At 39.2% G+C, this 17,351-nt stretch overlaps 1 protein-coding gene across 1 annotated transcript in view; it reads left to right on the plus strand.

Moving 5' to 3' along the window:
* The window catches only part of LOC149148819 (ARM REPEAT PROTEIN INTERACTING WITH ABF2-like), a 206,550-nt gene that overhangs the window by 105,586 nt on the left and 83,613 nt on the right, over positions 1-17,351 (plus strand). Inside the window, exons 7-13 of the mRNA XM_089438663.1 lie at positions 10,975-11,050; positions 11,535-11,642; positions 11,824-11,952; positions 12,158-12,226; positions 12,506-12,565; positions 12,719-12,842; positions 13,001-13,140. Of these exons, the coding sequence (XP_089294789.1) occupies positions 10,975-11,050; positions 11,535-11,642; positions 11,824-11,952; positions 12,158-12,226; positions 12,506-12,565; positions 12,719-12,842; positions 13,001-13,140 (706 nt within the window). The remainder of the gene's footprint in view (positions 1-10,974; positions 11,051-11,534; positions 11,643-11,823; positions 11,953-12,157; positions 12,227-12,505; positions 12,566-12,718; positions 12,843-13,000; positions 13,141-17,351) is intronic.

Raw genomic sequence — 17,351 nt, forward strand, 5'->3', positions numbered from 1 at the left:
AAGTTCAAACAAAAGAAGCGAGACTTTGGATCTGCAAATCCGAAGCCCAAAGGACAAAGCCAAGGCGGGGTAACCCAAGACAACCCGTCGAAGCCGCAAGAAAAGAACAACACCACGAAGTCGAAGAAGGACACAGGAAAGTGGTGTGAGTTCCACAAAAGTCCCACTCATAACACAAGTGAGTGTCGGACCAAGCAGTCGCTGGTGGCCGAGTTGAAGGCTTCCGAATCAGATGCATGTTCCGACCTTGAGCCAGAACTCGACAAGGGGAATGGCAAAGGGAAGCAGATCATTGATGCGGATCCTAGCGCCACTGTTGCCACTGCCAAGATCAAGAAAAATGAGCCCGAAGATCCAGAGGAAGGGGAGCGTCTTTTCCACTCACAGATGTGGGTGAAGGGTTCACCGCTGCGATTCATTGTCGACAGTGGTAGCCAAAAGAACCTTATTTCAGCAGAGGTCGTGAAGCGGTTGGGCCTACCAACTACACCACACCCACAGCGATATAGTATCGGGTGGCTTCATGAAGGACGAGATCTCAAAGTTCGCCAGCAGTGCCGCCTTCCCTACAGCATCAAGCCCTTCACAGACGAGGTATTGTGTGATGTTACGCCTCTAGATGTTTGTGATGTATTATTAGGCCAACCATACTTGTGGAGGCGACATGCTGTGTATGAGTCAAGGCCTCGTGCTGTCATTATTTCTTTGAATAATTCATTATACAGGATACCAGAGGTAGCCCCACCTACTGCCACATCCTTGATCACTACCAAGAAAAGCAGCAAGCTCATATCACAGACCAGGAAATTCATCTGTCTAGTTCACTCCCAAAATAAGGGGAAGATCGTTGCTACATCCATGACCCCTGCAAAGGGTTCCTCCATGCAGCAGCAACAGCAAAGGGATACGGTCATGACAAAACACAGGAACAACTTCTCCTCACCCACATGGGTACCACACAAGTTTCAGGTGGGCAACAAAGTTTGGTTGCATCGACAGAAAGAATGCCTTACCAGAACCCATCAGAAGCTCAGACCACTCCGACATGGTCCTTACAGCAGTACCAAGGCTATGGGGAACAATGCTTTGGAGCACATCAATCCTCCATTCCTTCACCTGCACCAAATGTTCAATGTGGACCATCGACGACCATGCTTCCCACCATCACTGGACACATCAGAGATTGCAGGACAAGTTCAGCAGATGGAGGAACTCAACGCAATGGGGACCATTGCTTCCTAAGGGGGGAGGAATGATCCAGGTGGATGTTGGTGGCCACCCACCAACCCATTTGGACCCCCACAACTGTCTCTTTCAGTCTTTTCAGTTTCCTAAATTGTAGCACAGTTTACTATTTTTAGCAGTTTTTCGGGTCCTGAACTTCCGGAGCCGTTTTGAGGCCCTAAACGACGTTTTTTTTTGGGATTCTGGGGCAACATGGGTCCATGGACCGATGTTGCCTCCCAAAGTGGTAGTACTCGGATAGATCTTTCTAACGAGCTATCGTACGCGTCAAATGGAGATCGTATGCCAAAGTTACGACCCGGGAAATTGATGTACCAATTTACCCAAACGGGGCCCACAATTTGGCGTTTCATCTTCTAGGGTTAGGTTTCGGGATGTGAATGGTTTTCCATTGTTTCTCAACAATAAATAGGCCTTCGAGCCTCATTGTAACACAGTTCGGAACAGTTCAGAGGCATGTAGCCGCACATCTCTTCTCAGAGATAAGCTACCATCGCCCTAGCTGGTTTATTTCCATTTCTGGTTGTAAGCATATTTCAGTATTTTACAGTAATGAAATGAAGTATTATTTCCGCTGCATCTCTGTGTTTATGGTTATTACATCTTTGTGTATATGGTTATCTCTATAATTTATTGCGTTCCTGTCTAAATCCGGATCACTCCTTTAGATGTGTTCTACAGCCCACTGCATAAGGCTGTAGTAAGAAGACAGAGGAAAAGAAGGAGAGTAGAAACACCTGAAATCCCACCTGGGAATGAACCGATGGACATAGTCTGGAGGGATATTCCTTCGAACCCAGCTGAAAATTTAACCAGACTGTCGCAATTTACAGGGGCATATGCTACTGCCACCATGGATAAAGCCACAAAGGTATCTATTTTGTTAAGGGAAAGGGAAGAGAGGATAGCGCAGCTCGAGCAACAGCTGGAGATAGAAAAAGAAAATGTGAACAAGCAAGCCGCTGAACAAATAGTCCATTTGCAACAGAGTATGGAAGTCCTAAAGATAAGCCATGAAGTAGACATCTCTGCAAAGAACGTGCAAATCCAAGAGTTGTAAGAGGCCATAGCAAAGTATAAAGATGTCGAGGCCATAGCAAAGTATAAAGATGTCCCTACTGTCGATGAATTCATTAAAGAAGCATTGGAGCTAAACTCCATTTTGTCAAAACAACAAAATCTATTCTGCCAGAGAATGTCCCATATCACCCCTTATCTGATTACTAGTGACCAATTAACAGATAAGGCAATTGATCAGAGAACTGAATTTAATGATTTAAATACTAAGATCTCTGACTACTTTGAATGGCAAATGTTTGAAGAAGGAAGAAGCGCTAATCTGCCAGAAATAGAAGAAACACATAAAGATATATTGTTCACAGATTGGGATGTGCGGATCAAGCAGGCAAAATTGGTAGTAGTGAGAGTAGCAGGAGTGGCTAAAAATATAATAAAAGCAATCAGTCACACTTTGCACACCACCAACTTGATAAAATAAGGTAACCCAAAGTCATTGCCAGATTTGAATGACTTGGATAAAAGTTGGAAGGCAAAGGTGAAAAACCAAAGGGAAGCGATCACAAAATTATCAAAGACTGACTGGGAGGCATATTGGAAATTCCTTGTCAAACCTCACAACCAAATTATGACGTTGAATTGTTCACTCAATTCAACACAAAGGATGTTGCCACCTCTCACAGATGCCATCTTCGCAGGACAGGTTAGGACGCAATTCGGGGCACCTCCTCAAGTGAAACCAATGGCCGATATATGCGATCTAAAGGAAAAGCTGGCAAACAACAAGACATCTTTATAACCTCTGGTCATCAAATTACTTTTATTTTTAGAGTTAGTTGCTAGTTAAGAGGAAGGTTGTTTGAAACCTCCTCAAGGTATTTTGTATAATCTATTTTTGAACTTTAGTTAGATAGTATTTATACCCTTCTCATGCATTTAGAGAAGGGTCCAGAATTTTATCAAAAACATTTGCAAAGAATGCACTTCTGTAAGTTTGTGAATGCCTTGATGAAATTATGGAACATGGTCATTACTTTTGATTATCAAACTACTTTCCTTTGTTGATGCACTATTGTATGCTTGGAGAATAATTTGATTTGAAGAAAGGAGCTGATCTATGTCATTAGTCGAATGAGTAGAACCTCAAACATATGGTATTTTTATCTTGTATGATCAATTCTGTTTTGTTTAATTAGTGATAACATTTCGTTTTGATGAATTATATATGGAATATGTTCTTTTTGTTATGTGTTAATTGCACCACTGTATGATGCCTAGTTGAAAGTATTTATTTTCATATATGATCATTAATATATGCGATATAGTTTATACATTTCTTTGACTAACTATTTAGTCAAAGAAATTATCTTTACATGTTATCATCTCTGTTTAATACGTGAATGATCTTTATTATCACATGTCAAACAGATATCTTTTTAGATCGCATATCGCACAGAATACCCCGGGTTTATATTAGATTAAGTTAGCTAGAGATTTGCATGCTAGAATAGGTCATTTAGTTATCATTATTCTTATTGCAATCGCTTGAAAACCACCCATTCTCATTTTCAAACCCACTCTGGGAAACTGGTCCCATCATCCCCAGTTGGAGCCACCACATCAAACGAAAAAGGAGTTGTCTTTAAGGTTCAGACCGAGTGGTTATCCCCCATGTTGGAGCAGTAGAATTCTGAGGCTTCAACATTTTGGCGCTAGAAGGAGGGCCATTCGACTATGAAATAAACACAATACAGTGTCAACCATGTACAGATCAATAGCTGAAAGAATAGCAAACACGTTATTTTTGGACAACTCTTCCTCGAAAAACCCAATGCAGGAAAATTGGTGCAACAATTCTGAGGGTTATATTGTTATGCAGTATATCCTTGAGTACAATTAGGTGCCAAACCGGCTCACCCGACAGAAAAATAACTGGCAGTAATACCTCTCTATTCGGAAGCAGATATTCAGAAAATCTGATCTACGAAACCCTCTCCAGCACAACTGAAGCATTGCGTCAGCCCTCCTGGCCTTTGTGTCAGCCTCAAAGCCCTCTAGGTAAGCCCTCTGAGGCACTGTGTAGCCTCTACGGCCTTTTGCGTCACTCCTGCTGCCCTCTATGCAGACCCTCTAGCCTCTGCGTGGCTTGCTCTGGCTTCTCGCTACAAACTGATCACTGATTCGACTTTTCTTAGCAAACCCCGCTCTAGAAAATCGAATGACTGATCACTCTGGTGTATTCTCCAACTGACCCTCAAGCCTCCTCTTATACTTTTCCTGTTGGTCCTTCAATGGCCGAGATTACATGTCTAATCAATGGCTAAGATTAGATTTGGCTTGATACATGTCCTTTAGAATCTTCTAACCCAGTTTTATATTAATGCCCATTAATATTTTAATTTTCGTAAGTTTAGACTTAGGAACTCCATTAAAAATATTAATTAGTTTAATGTCTTCTAAACCGGGTAGAATCTGCCCAAACCATTTTTGGGTCTTGGAGATCTCATGTGCTTTAGCCTCTCCACCAATTTTCATGGCTAGAGCACATTCGATGCTACCCCAAATCAACACTTCGTCGACATCTTCAACAACTTTTCTTCAAAAAGCCATAACTTCTTCATCCTGAAGCGTTTTTTTTGAATCGACATAATGTTTCGAGATATTTCCGTTGGAACACTTAGTTTCAACATCTACAACTTCAGTTTCTGTTAAAATGGAAATCCCATGCCAAGTTATTCTTGACAGCACCAACTACTTCCAATGGTTGTCTTATAGGGAGGATTTATTTAGAAGTAAAGGTTTTTATAGAATAGCCTCAGGCCAAGAGTCTAAACCTAAAGATGAAGATGAGCAAGCCAAATGGGAAAATAGGCAAGATCAAACACGTGGGTTGATAGGGATGTCTATTTCTCCAGACCTTAGATTCCATATTGTAGAATTTGATACCCCTTATGAAGCAATGTAACAACTCAATAAAGTTTTTGGAATTAAAAATGAAATTAGAGCTCATCAACTTGAAAATGAGTTGCTTACGTTGGACCCCAATAATTTTTCTTCCATTGAAGATTTTTTGCCCATGTTCAAGACTCTTAGACTTTTCTTGGAAGGTGTTAAGGTTAAGAAAGAAGATGGTAGCCTTATCTATTCCATTCTTACTAAGTTGGGACCAACCTACTCCTTGTTTGTTTCCACTTTCCATTCTACAAGAAAAGCCTTTATTTCTCAAGGACAAAACTACAAGCCCCCCTCTTTTGTTGCCTTTTGTGATTCTTTAATAAGAGAACAAGAAAAACTCTTACATCTTGGTCTTCTTAATATTGGAAAGTCTTCTAAGAAAGTCTTAGCAGCCCAGCGACAACCAAATTCAAGGAATCCTAAGAAACAACATCCTAAAAGAATGGTTCTAAACCAAACAAAGGGTCTTAAGCAATTTCAGTCTCGAAATGAAAAATCAATTCAACAAAATGACAAGGCAAATAAAAACAAAGGGAAGAAGACTAATAGACATTGCAACTTTTGTAATCGTGATGGCCACTTAGAATCCAAATGCTTTAAAAAGATGGAAGCCTTGGAAGCAGCGATGAAGAAGCATAACATCCATTTTGAGCACTCTTCAACTTCAACTTCATCTTCAGGAATAACACTTTCTGCATGTAGTTGTCAAGCATCTTGGTTTGGTTATGCACTAAATGTATCTTCTTCTTCTCATTCTCATGAGTGGCTCATTGATTCTGGAGCTTCTTATCACATGGCCAAAAACAAAGCCATGTTTTCTTCTTTAAATGATTGTAACACCAAAAATATATATGTTGGTGATGATAGATCTCTTAGTGTTGTAGAGACTGGAACTATTCATCTAAACAATGGTCAATTTAATGATGTATTATGTGTTCCTACCTTATCGTGCAACCTTCTATTTGTATATCAGATAACTTATTCAAGTGAAGGTAAAACAATTGAATTTTCACCTCATGATGTTGTAATTAAGGACCTAAGAGATCCTAGACAGATTTTAGCTATTGGCATCGCTGATGATTCTACAAGGTTGTATAAGTTTAACAACTTTGGGTCATCAACTCTTTCCTCGGTATTTATTGCTCATAATGATGAAGTGAGCAAACTTTGGCATGAGTGATTCGGTCACTTAAACTATTGCTCCCTTCAAAATCTATCTAAGGAAAATATGGTGACAGGTCTTCCTATGGTATCTTGCAGAGATGGTGTTTGTTCAGATGTGTACTCGGAAAACATCATCGGGATAGTTTTAAAAAACGTGCCTCTTGGCATGCCTCAGCCCCTTTACAGCTTGTGCACAATGATTTATGTGGTCCACTTCTAATCGATTCATTCTCTGGCTACAAGTATTTCTTAACTTTCATTGATGATTTCTCTAGACGCACTTGGGTATACTTCTTAAAATTCAAGAGTGAAGTCTTTAACATGTTCTTGGCCTTTAAGGCCTTTGTTGAGAAACAGTCCGGACATCAAATTCTTAAGCTAAGAGCTGATAATGGTGCAAAATATGTTAACAACAAATTCATCAACTTTTGCACTGAGCATGGAATTCAATTGCAACATACGATTCCCTATACTCCATAATAAAATAGTGTAGCTGAAAGGAAGAATTGCACCTTAAAGGAAATGGCTAATTATATGCTTCAATCTAAAGGGCTTAGTCTTAATTTTTGGGCAGAAGCAATTGACTGTGCAAATTACATAGTAAATCGCACTCCTACTAAGGTTTTAAAGAATATCACTCCAGAAGTAGCATGGAGCTCAATTAAACTAGAGGTCCAGATGTAAGTCACTTTCGTGTTTTTGGAAGTGAAGCATGGGCCTATTTTCTCGATGAGAAACATAAAGCCTTAGAACCTAAGAGTGAAAAATGTATTTTTGTTGGATATTCTGAAGATGTCAAAGGATATAGACTTCTTCCACCTAAATCCAAAAATGTTATCATTAGAAGAGATGTAAAGTTTGCTGAAAATATATCGACCTATGAGCCTAGTTCGGCAGATGTGCCACCTCTCTCTATCCCTTCTACTTCTGAAAATATTTCATCTTCAGATGATGACAACAAGGATGACAATCCTCTCCCACCTTCTTGGAATCCTCCTTCAACTCCTAAACTTCCAAAATGGGTCTGTGCTACTCAGGATGCAACAATTGCTCTTGTAGGTGATCCTGCAGATCGGCGACGTACACGTTCTCAGTTCAATAGAGTCTCTTCCTTATTGGCTCAAGCTTCAACGAATTATGGTCCTGACACCTTTGCAGAAGCTTTAGTTCATCCAGATTGGGACACAGTTATGAATGAAGAATATCATTCATTATTGGCAAATGATACATGGGATCTTGTTCCTCTTCCAAAGGGACGAAAACTTGTTAGATGCAGATGGGTTTACAGAACCAAGTTTGGACTAGATGGAAAAGTTGATAAACATAAAGCTCGTCTTGTTGTTAAGGGTTTTCCACAAGTTGAAGGCATTGACTCTACTGAAACCTTCTCCTCTGTTGCCAAAATGAACTCCATCCGCCTTGTTCTTTCCCTTGTTGCCTCTTTCGAATGGGAAGTCCATCAGATGGATGTTAAATCTGCCTTCTTGCATGGGGACTTGCATGAAGAAATCTATATGGAATAACCTTTTGGCTTTATACAAACAGACTCTAGCCTTGTATGTTTGCTTAAGAAATCCCTTTATGGTCTCAAGCAAGCCCCTCAGGCTTGCTATGGAAAAATGGATAGCTTTCTTTTAGATATTGGCTTTTCTAGGTGTCATTCTGACAATACTGTCTGCACTAAGAAAGTGGGTAAGTCTCTTATCATTCTTGTTCTTTATGTTGATGATCTTATCCTTACTGGTAGTGATCCCAACCTTATAAACCATGTGAAGTCCAGCCTTAAAAAGCAGTTTGAAATGACAGACTTTGGACACTTGCATTATTTTCTTGGTCTTCAAGTCTTGCAATCTAAGGAAGGTATTTCCCTTTCCCAATCCAAGTATGCCTGTGATCTTCTATGCTGCTTTCACATGGAAGACTGTAAGCTAGCCCCTTCTCCCTTTTAGTTTGGAGCCAAACTTTCAGTCACTTGCGCTTCCCCTGAAGTTGATGCTACCTTATACCATCAGCTTGTAGGAAAACTTTTGTATCTGACCCATACCCGTCCTGACCTTTCCTTTGCTGTTGGCCTTATTGCTCGGTTTATGAAATCCCTTTATGGTCTCAAGCAAGCCCCTCGGGCTTGGTATGCAAAAATGGATAGCTTTCTTTTAGATATTGGCTTTTCTAGGTGCCATTCTGACAATATTGTCTGCACTAAGAAAGTCGGTAAGTCTCTTATCATTCTTGTTCTTTATGTTGATGATCTTATCCTTACTGGTAGTGATCCCAACCTTATAAACCATGTGAAGTCCAGCCTTAAAAAGCAGTTTGAAATGACAGACTTGGGACACTTGCATTATTTTCTTGGTCTTCAAGTCTTGCAATCCAAGGAAGGTATTTCCATTTCCCAGTCCAAGTATGCCTGTGATCTTCTATGCTGCTTTCACATGGAAGACTGTAAGCTAGCCCCTTCTCCCTTTTAGTTTGGAGCCAAACTTTCAGTCACTTGCACTTCCCCTGAAGTTGATGCTACCTTATACCGTTAGCTTGTAGGAAAACTTTTGTATCTGACCCATACCCGTCCTGAACTTTCCTTTGCTGTTGGCCTTATTGCTCGGTTTATGCAAAACCCACATGAAAGTCATTGGAAAGCAGCCAAAAGAATACTTCGTTATGTTCGAGGTATAGTTCAGTTTGGGATTCATTACAATGCAAAAGCATCTCCTCTATTGGTTGGTTTCACTGATTCTGATTGGGCTGGTGACCTTGATGATCGAAAGTCTACTACAGGTTATGTCTTCACTCTTGGTTTTGGACCTATTAGATGGGCTTGCAAGAAACAAAGTGCCATTTCTCTTTCTTCAGTAGAAGCAGAGTATCGTGGCGCCGTAGAAGTTAGTAATTAAGCCTTGTGGCTTCGTCAAATCCTGTCAGAGTTTGGCTTTCAGCAACATCATCCGACTACACTTTGGTGTGATAATCAAAGTGCCATTCAACTATGCAATGATCTAGTCAAACATTAGCGCAACAAACACATTGAACTACACATGCACTTCATCAGAAAGCTCATTCATGACCATGTTCATGAAGTGCAATATAGTTCAACCAATGATCAAGTTGTAGACATCTTTACAAAGGCTCTCACAGAGACGAAGTTTACTAAACTTCAATTTATGGTTGGAGTTTAGGAAGTTGTCACTAAGGGGGGATAGGCTCTAATGCCTCTTTCCTTCTCCAATTGTGTCATATTTGTAATTTTGTACATCCTTCAATAATATCCCAAGTTGTTCTTAAGGGGGGATGTTAGGAATAACTTGGTCTAGTGTATAATTAGGTAAAGTGTGTTTCTTTAGTATGTACTTTTTGTAACTTACAATCCGATGGTGACGATATGTTCTAGACATGAAGTGATCCGACGGTTCGTTATTTCCTTGGTATTACCGACACTATATCTGTGGCTTAACACTCGATTGGTCCATGATCTCTATTTAAAGAGCATGGATGGTCATTTGTAAGTTGACCGTTCACGAGAGAAGCTTATGTAAATTTTATTTCTTTTACATTAATAAATTGCCCGAAGTTGCCGCGTTGGCTCAGGCCGTGGACTGTTTCCCTCTTTGAGGATTTTAACCACATCAAGAATACTGGTGTATTGATCTGTGATCTGTTTGTAAGCGGTGTCTTTTGGTGTTCTATCTGAGGAACTTACCTTGTAAATTCCTACAAACTGTTGCTGGTCAAGGAGGAAACTAAGAGTGAGGAGGCTGATGTGCCAACCTCAATACCGCCTACTATGCAGAGTCAAATACTTACAGATGGAAACCATATCCAGCCTCAGGCCTTCTCCTATGGGGGGATGAACCTTCGTCTGTAAAATGGGTGAAGGGAATTGGTAGCTAGCTGCTAGATTAATCTTATAGGATGACTTATGATGATGAGAACATTTATTATATATTTGATGTAATTTTACTCAGTAGTCTTGAATGGACAGCTTTGAGTGCTGACTATTGGTTTTGGTGTATCATTTATGAATTGGCATGCACTACATGACATATATTAGGCCTTCTCCTATGGGGGGATGAACCTTCGTCTGTAAAATGGGTGAAGGGAATTGGTAGCTAGCTGCTAGATTAATCTTTGTGGATGACTTATGATGATGAGAACATTTATTATATATTTGATGTAATTTTACTCAGTAGTCTTGAATGGACAGCTTTGAGTGCTGACTGTTGGTTTTGGTGTATCATTTATGAATTGGCATGCACTACATCACATATATTAGTGCTTTTTCCTTGTTGATGTCCCAGTGTGCTTCTTAGTTGTTGCTGTTGGTCATATATTTAAAAAGTATTGAAAAACATGAATCTATTTTGTATTTTTTAATGCTTACTGTGTGGTTTGCTAATTTTTGCCGATTATTCTGGTTTTCCACTCTCCAGACCCTTAACAATGTTGATTTCTCTAGCAATACCATGTATGTTAAATATTTCTAGCTTAGTTTCCATGTTGATTAAATTTGTGTGACTTCTATCACAGTTAACTAATATAGGAAGAATGCTTGTTTTGCATATGAGGTTATAATCAATAGTTAAAACGTTTTGCTGACAGTTCAAGGTGTCCACAAAGCCAAAAAGAAGCTGCGCTGTTGTTGGGTCAATTTGCCACAACTGATACAGAATGCAAGGTATCAGAAGTCCAGTTATTTGTTTATTTTTTCACTTTATCAATATGATGGCATAAAATTGTGCTTTAGGTTCCTTACTCTTCTTCTTTATCTTGGCTGTGATCATGGTTTGCATGGGGGTGTTTATAGCCTGGAAATGTATTCTATTGTTGAATAAAATGCATTTTCATGATCTTATCTAATGTGACTATTCATGTAGACAAATATGTTGATTCTATGTAACTCACTTATCTGGATGGTACTATATAATTTGTCTGCCTTATGAACCATTGATATCATTCATGTCTATGTGTTATCTAATATCTGGTGCAGTATAGGAAATAATAAACTAGAGATATTGTACTGACTACATATTTGAGGATATGATAATTTGAAATTAGTTTTGTTGTAAATGGGAACATGTTACAGTCCTAAGCTGTTGAGTCTTGACATGTAACAAATTGGCCTTGCTGCTTTTATTTTTAACCATGCTTTGTAAATGCAGGTTCACATAGTGCAACGAGGTGCAGTACGGCCTCTAATTAAAATGCTTTATGCTTCAGATACTCAGCTCAGGTCTATGGCTGCTTTTGCTCTTGGTAGACTAGCACAGGTCTCCAACAATACCTTGCTTTTCATTTTCATCGAACATAAATTTCTTATGTTTGCCTCTCTTAAAACTTCTATTTTCATATAATCATCTTCCTTTTCATGACATGTAGGGCTGTAAATATAAGGCTTTCCATTGGGCATTTAATATGTTTTATTATTTCTTAAATTTTTATTTACACTAGAACACACACAACCAAGCTGGCATAGTTCATGATGGAGGACTGGCACCATTGCTAGAACTTCTTGACTCAAGAGATGGATCCCTTCAGCACAATGCTGCCTTCGCTATATATGGTCTTGCAGATAATGAGGTAAAAAATGGTGTACTGCATGTGGTGCTTTTTATCTTATACTTGGAGTATTTTGTGTTGAAAATAACATAATTGATTAATGCAATTTCAGTAGCTTTATTTACAAGCATCTTTGTTTATTGCAAAAGATTGGGTCCATTGGGAAGAAACATAGATCTTTCTTTCGTCAGTATTTGAAAGCATACCCGATCTTTTATCTTATCAGGATAATGTGTATGACATTGTGAAAAGTGGTGCCGTTGAAAGATTACAGGATGGAGAATTGATTGATCAGGTAAGACAACACCAACTCAGGAAATGCATTTGATAATTATGTTCCTATTTCCATTAACATGGCACTTGGTTTTTCTTGTGTCTCTTGGAGAATGTAAACTCAAGCTTTCGTCATTTGACATTCACCTCAAAAACAATCTTCATATGACACATTCTGTTTAAATTTTGGCTGCTGTTTGCATTCATGATTGGTCATCCCTGGATATTGATGTAGGAGTTAATTTGCTTCATTGTATATGACGAATCATACTGCTGAAAGTGTTTTCCATTTTATTCACAGCAATCAAAGGATTGTGCAGCAAAAACCCTAAAAAGGTTGGAAGAGAATATTAATGGAAGGGTGAGATTTCCTTTTTGCAAATTTTGTCATCTAGTTTTTATGCTATATACCTGTGTGGCAGTGAAATTAGAAGGATGGTAATTTTTTTCAATCTTGTCTCATCATTGTTGATTTGTTTGCGTTATGAATGATCATTTACATGTTGCTTGGCAGGTTTTGAAGCATTTACTTTATCTGATGCGTCAACTAGATAGAATTTTCCAAAGACGAATTGCTTTGGCTCTTGCCCATCTTTCTTCTTTGAATGATCTAAGGATGGTCTTCATTGATTACAATGGTAAATATGTTGTAATCCCTAAGTTGCATAACTATTGAAATTCAAACTACTTTATTGGATGGTAATGCTATATTAGTAACAAATCTTATTTCTCTGCTGTCTTAATTGGATAAAGTTTGTGTGTCATCTTAACTAAACATAGAATATTTGATGGGCAGGCTTGGATGTGCTACTGGGGCTTCTTGGCCGGACTGCAAACCCAAAACACCGACGAGATGGTGTCTTTGCATTGCTTGCATTAGCAAAAAAGGCATGTCCATCTCCTATGGTTGCTGCACCACTTCCTCCTCGTCCTCAGGTTTGTGACTTATTTTGTCACTATGCTCGAGTTTTGAGCTAGTCTGATGATCGATTCTTTTTGTTTGAGTCTAATTGGCATTTACTATCTTCACCTTGTGTATTCAGAAAATATATGCCACCTGCTCAACAATCGAGTCTCCATTAAGGAAGTTATGTGAAATTGACTTTCAGATTATTTCCAGCTATGTAGAACTGGTTATATAATGATAATGTTGTTTGAGGTTTAGGAATTGGGCATTGAGTTGCTAGGTAGCTAGGTCCATCTTTTCTTTATTTCATTTGTTGGAATAGATCAAAATCTTTGGTTTGAATTGTGTGTTGTGAAGCTACTGTGATTACTCTGCGTGAACGCTAAAGTATTAAGCCTTTGTTGAGCCAACTAGTTCCATTTTTTGGTGTGAATGTGCATGAACTATAGGTTTGGCTCAACACTTGGATTGCAAAATTCTATAGATCAGGAGTTTGGTCACCAAAATCCTCCTAGCATAAACATGCAATAATAACAAACACATGTAACAAGCCAGAAAAAATTATGATAAAGAAATAAAATTAAGAAGAAAAGTTCAAAGTTTTAAAGATGAATTTGGAGTGGAATCTAGAATTTACCTTGTAACTTCGTCTTCCTTTATTGAATTAGTCTTTTATATGTAAATATCCCCAAAGATCTCTTAAAATTTGCAACTAAATTGAATAGAATGCCAAAGACTACAATAATATGAAGGAATCTGCAATCACCAAGTAAAGAAGTAGGGCAATAAATGCTTTTTTGGAGTAGTAAGGTGAAATGGTCATGGATAGTCTTTTGACAAGCCCTGACAAATGAGAAATCCCAAAAATGTTTTAACTATCTCTAGTCTCCTATGCTATGGGCATCGATCATCCCTTGGATTTGTGTAGGACAAACATCAAAATAATTTGTTTCTTTCTTTGCCCCAGTTATCATTCCCAAGGAGGTTTGAGGTTCGAACACCCTTCCCCTAGAACCCTTTTGTGATATGCTTTAGTAGCTAGAGATTTGTGTTTTGTCTTGTGAGAACCCTTTTGCAAGTAGGTTTGAGTGCCTTTTTATGAGCAAGTTTGAGGACCCTTTCATGCGTAGTTTGAGCACCCTTATGCGAGCCAGATTGAAGAACCTTTTTCTAGTAAGTTTTAACATACTTATGGGTGCAGGTTTGAGCAAGCAAAGGTTCGAGCACTCTTTGGCAAGCACCACTTTGTGAGTTGTGGCATAAGTAGACGTAGGTTCATGACTAGCTTTGTGGCCCTTCTAAGATTCTGTTGTGAAGAAGTTTGACCAAGGTCAAGCATAGAAACTTCATTAAATGAGGCTTTAAATGCTTGTTCACGTAATTGTTTGTAATGTCCCGTATGGATAAAGGGGGTGTTACCCACTAAAAGTGGGTGACCCAATAAGAGAATTTCTCTCCTAGATATCTCTCTAGCTAACAGCCAACAACCCTTGACAATCACCAATGTAACAGATATATTGTGCCATTTCATCTCTGCTCCCTGCATCAGTCATATGCCCCCTCACCCATTTGTGAAGAGCATTTGTTAGAAAGTGGGCAATTCAACCCAAAAGGTATGTTTTTCATTATGCAATTGCGTGCTTATGCTTGTTTTTCTTGGGCATGGATTATATGGAATGACTTGGAAGAAGGAAGGGTTTTGACCATGGTTTTGTTCACTCACCTTAAATGGGGGGTTAATCCTCAATCTTAGTCTTGTGTGATCTCCCCTATTGGCCTATAGATTTAGGAAGGGCACTACATGTGAAACCCTGATTTTGGTAGCATGGTCCTGTTTTCCCACTCCACATTTTTCCCTCCCCTCCACACATTACAGGCCCTATTTCATCATTTTCCTTCTCTGGGTCCACAAGGCACTGGCACACCCCCTCCCCTTTTCCACATGTCTGGGTCAGGCTTGGAAATGTTGCCTTGGAGGTTGATGTAGCTAAAAGACAATTGAAAGCAGATCATGGCCACAAGCAAGAAACAAAAGAAAAAAATATTATAAAATGCAAAAGATTGCTAGGACATTAATATAGCATGTGGGCAAGAGCCAAGCATGATCCCTATCCCTTATTATGGCCATCACCCTGGTTCCTAGGGCCACATGCGTGCCTTTACATCATTAAGGAACCCATGCACGTCCCAACCCCTGGTGGGCGATGAACTGCCTCACCTCAAGGGGATAATAACTACTTACATCATACACACCATGCTCTCATTTCCTAGAGCCCCAAGCAATAATACAATGAAAAAATCAAGAAGAGGAAAAGGCAAATAAATAAGGGTTGAGAAACAAAGTTTGGGGTACTCATGTGTCGATGATTGCTTGCTCCTACATTTATACACACAATAGGTGGACATCCTTCATTATTGCCAACCTTGAACCCATGGCATTTGGCCTGGAGACCACCGTGTCCCGATCCATTCATCATTATTCGCATGACATCTATCAAATGAAGGATGTACCAGGGTTGTTTATTAGCCAATCCTACTTAGGGAGGTAACACTATTACAAGCTTGAAGCCCCAAATTTTGAAGGGAGTCTCATTGTGCCCTTGATAAACAAGCTTGGTTCACATATATGCACTAATGAATTATTGTACCTAATGGTGAGGATGTGCGTTGGATATTATATGTAATTGGCAGGTGGTTTTAGGGCCCAAGTCCACTAGAGGATCATATTGACACCCCTGGGTGAAGCATTGAGAGCCATGGGACTCTTGTCATGTGCACAACATCATTTCATGTCATGGGCACCCTCAACACCCACAACAATTTGCGTATTGCCTCGCTTTATTCGTGAGATGATGCACTTGGACTAGTGTGCCCCAACCGACTTAGTGGTGATTAGATGGTTTAGTAGCTGCTCCATGGCCCAAAGGTTTGTCTCACCCCTTGAGACATGGGAGTGCAACCACCATCGTTAGAACCCTTAGTATTGGAGTTTTATAGGCTGTTCCATCATCAGGAGACCCATGAGACTCGCTTTTGTGCCCCAAACCCAATTTCGGGCCCCATATGATGACTTGCATGGAGAGTTAGTTGCCATCCCCTAGTTCGTGATTTATGGGGCCCTCTCTCAAATTTTGGCACAAAGAGGACTCAACGTGGCCTTCCAATGACCCTACATTAGCATGATGTCATCATTTTGGCTAGCATTTTGATGGCTGATTCATAATTTATAAAAGTTACTTGGTCGCCTTGTGACCAAGGCTTGTATTTTGCACATTTTTATAATGTTAGGGGCCTTAGACTAATAATTCGACCTGCTAGGTCTCATAAAAATAGAACTCAACTTCATTTGTGAAGGCTCATGATCACACTTGAGAATTTTGGCCTTCTTGGCAGATTCACACTTTTTCTTTGGTTGGCTATTGGATGGTCTTGGATGCATTTCGATATTTGGAGCTGAAATTTGATCTTCTTTGGACCTGTCTCTGAAACAGATAACTTGTTCACTGGAGTTTGTCACTTTTAGACTCATAGGAGTTGAATGGCCATAAGGTTAAAGACCTGACTTTTGACATGAGTGCCCTTTCAATTAATTGTGCAACTTAATTTAATTTAATTAATTTATTACTATATATATATATATATATATAAAGTTATGAATATTTTATTCATAACATTGCCTCTCTCTTAAAAATGCTTTGTCCTCAAAGCATAGGCAATGTTGAGTGTTGCTGGAGAAAATGTTCTGTCTCCTATGATGAATCTTCCTCTGGTAGTCTCTTCCATTTAATAAGGTACTCCTTAATAGTCTTGGATCATAGTACCTGTTGGACAACTAATCCTCAAAAGGTTATGGTGTGGAAGATAAATAGTCAAAGGGAGTGCAAGAGACCTTGGAATATGGAATCCAATGGTCACTCCCATTTATTATAAATGTGTATCATTTGTTAATAGAAAATGTATTCACGCTTTACCTTATTTTATTGTCCACATTCCATGTGCATCTGACATGGTATCAGAGCATAGGTCCGAAATTAGTTTTCTGCAGTGTAACTCCTGACAGATTTCTCTGCCATATTATGTCCCTTTGCCTAAAAGTTGTGAAGGATTAAATGCTAGTGCATTGAAGCCGAAGGAGCAGTTTGGTATATCTGTTGGTGCGATTGTTGGTATGCGTTATGTTTTTATTCAAATGTTGTTGCAGTTTTGTTTGCTGTAGATCCATTGTGTTGTGAAAATTCTA

Source organism: Pinus tabuliformis, chromosome 9 (genome assembly GCF_031772625.1).
Source record: "Pinus tabuliformis cultivar Carrire ecotype Pingquan chromosome 9, CPIR1, whole genome shotgun sequence".
Classification (NCBI taxonomy): Eukaryota; Viridiplantae; Streptophyta; class Pinopsida; order Pinales; family Pinaceae; genus Pinus; species Pinus tabuliformis.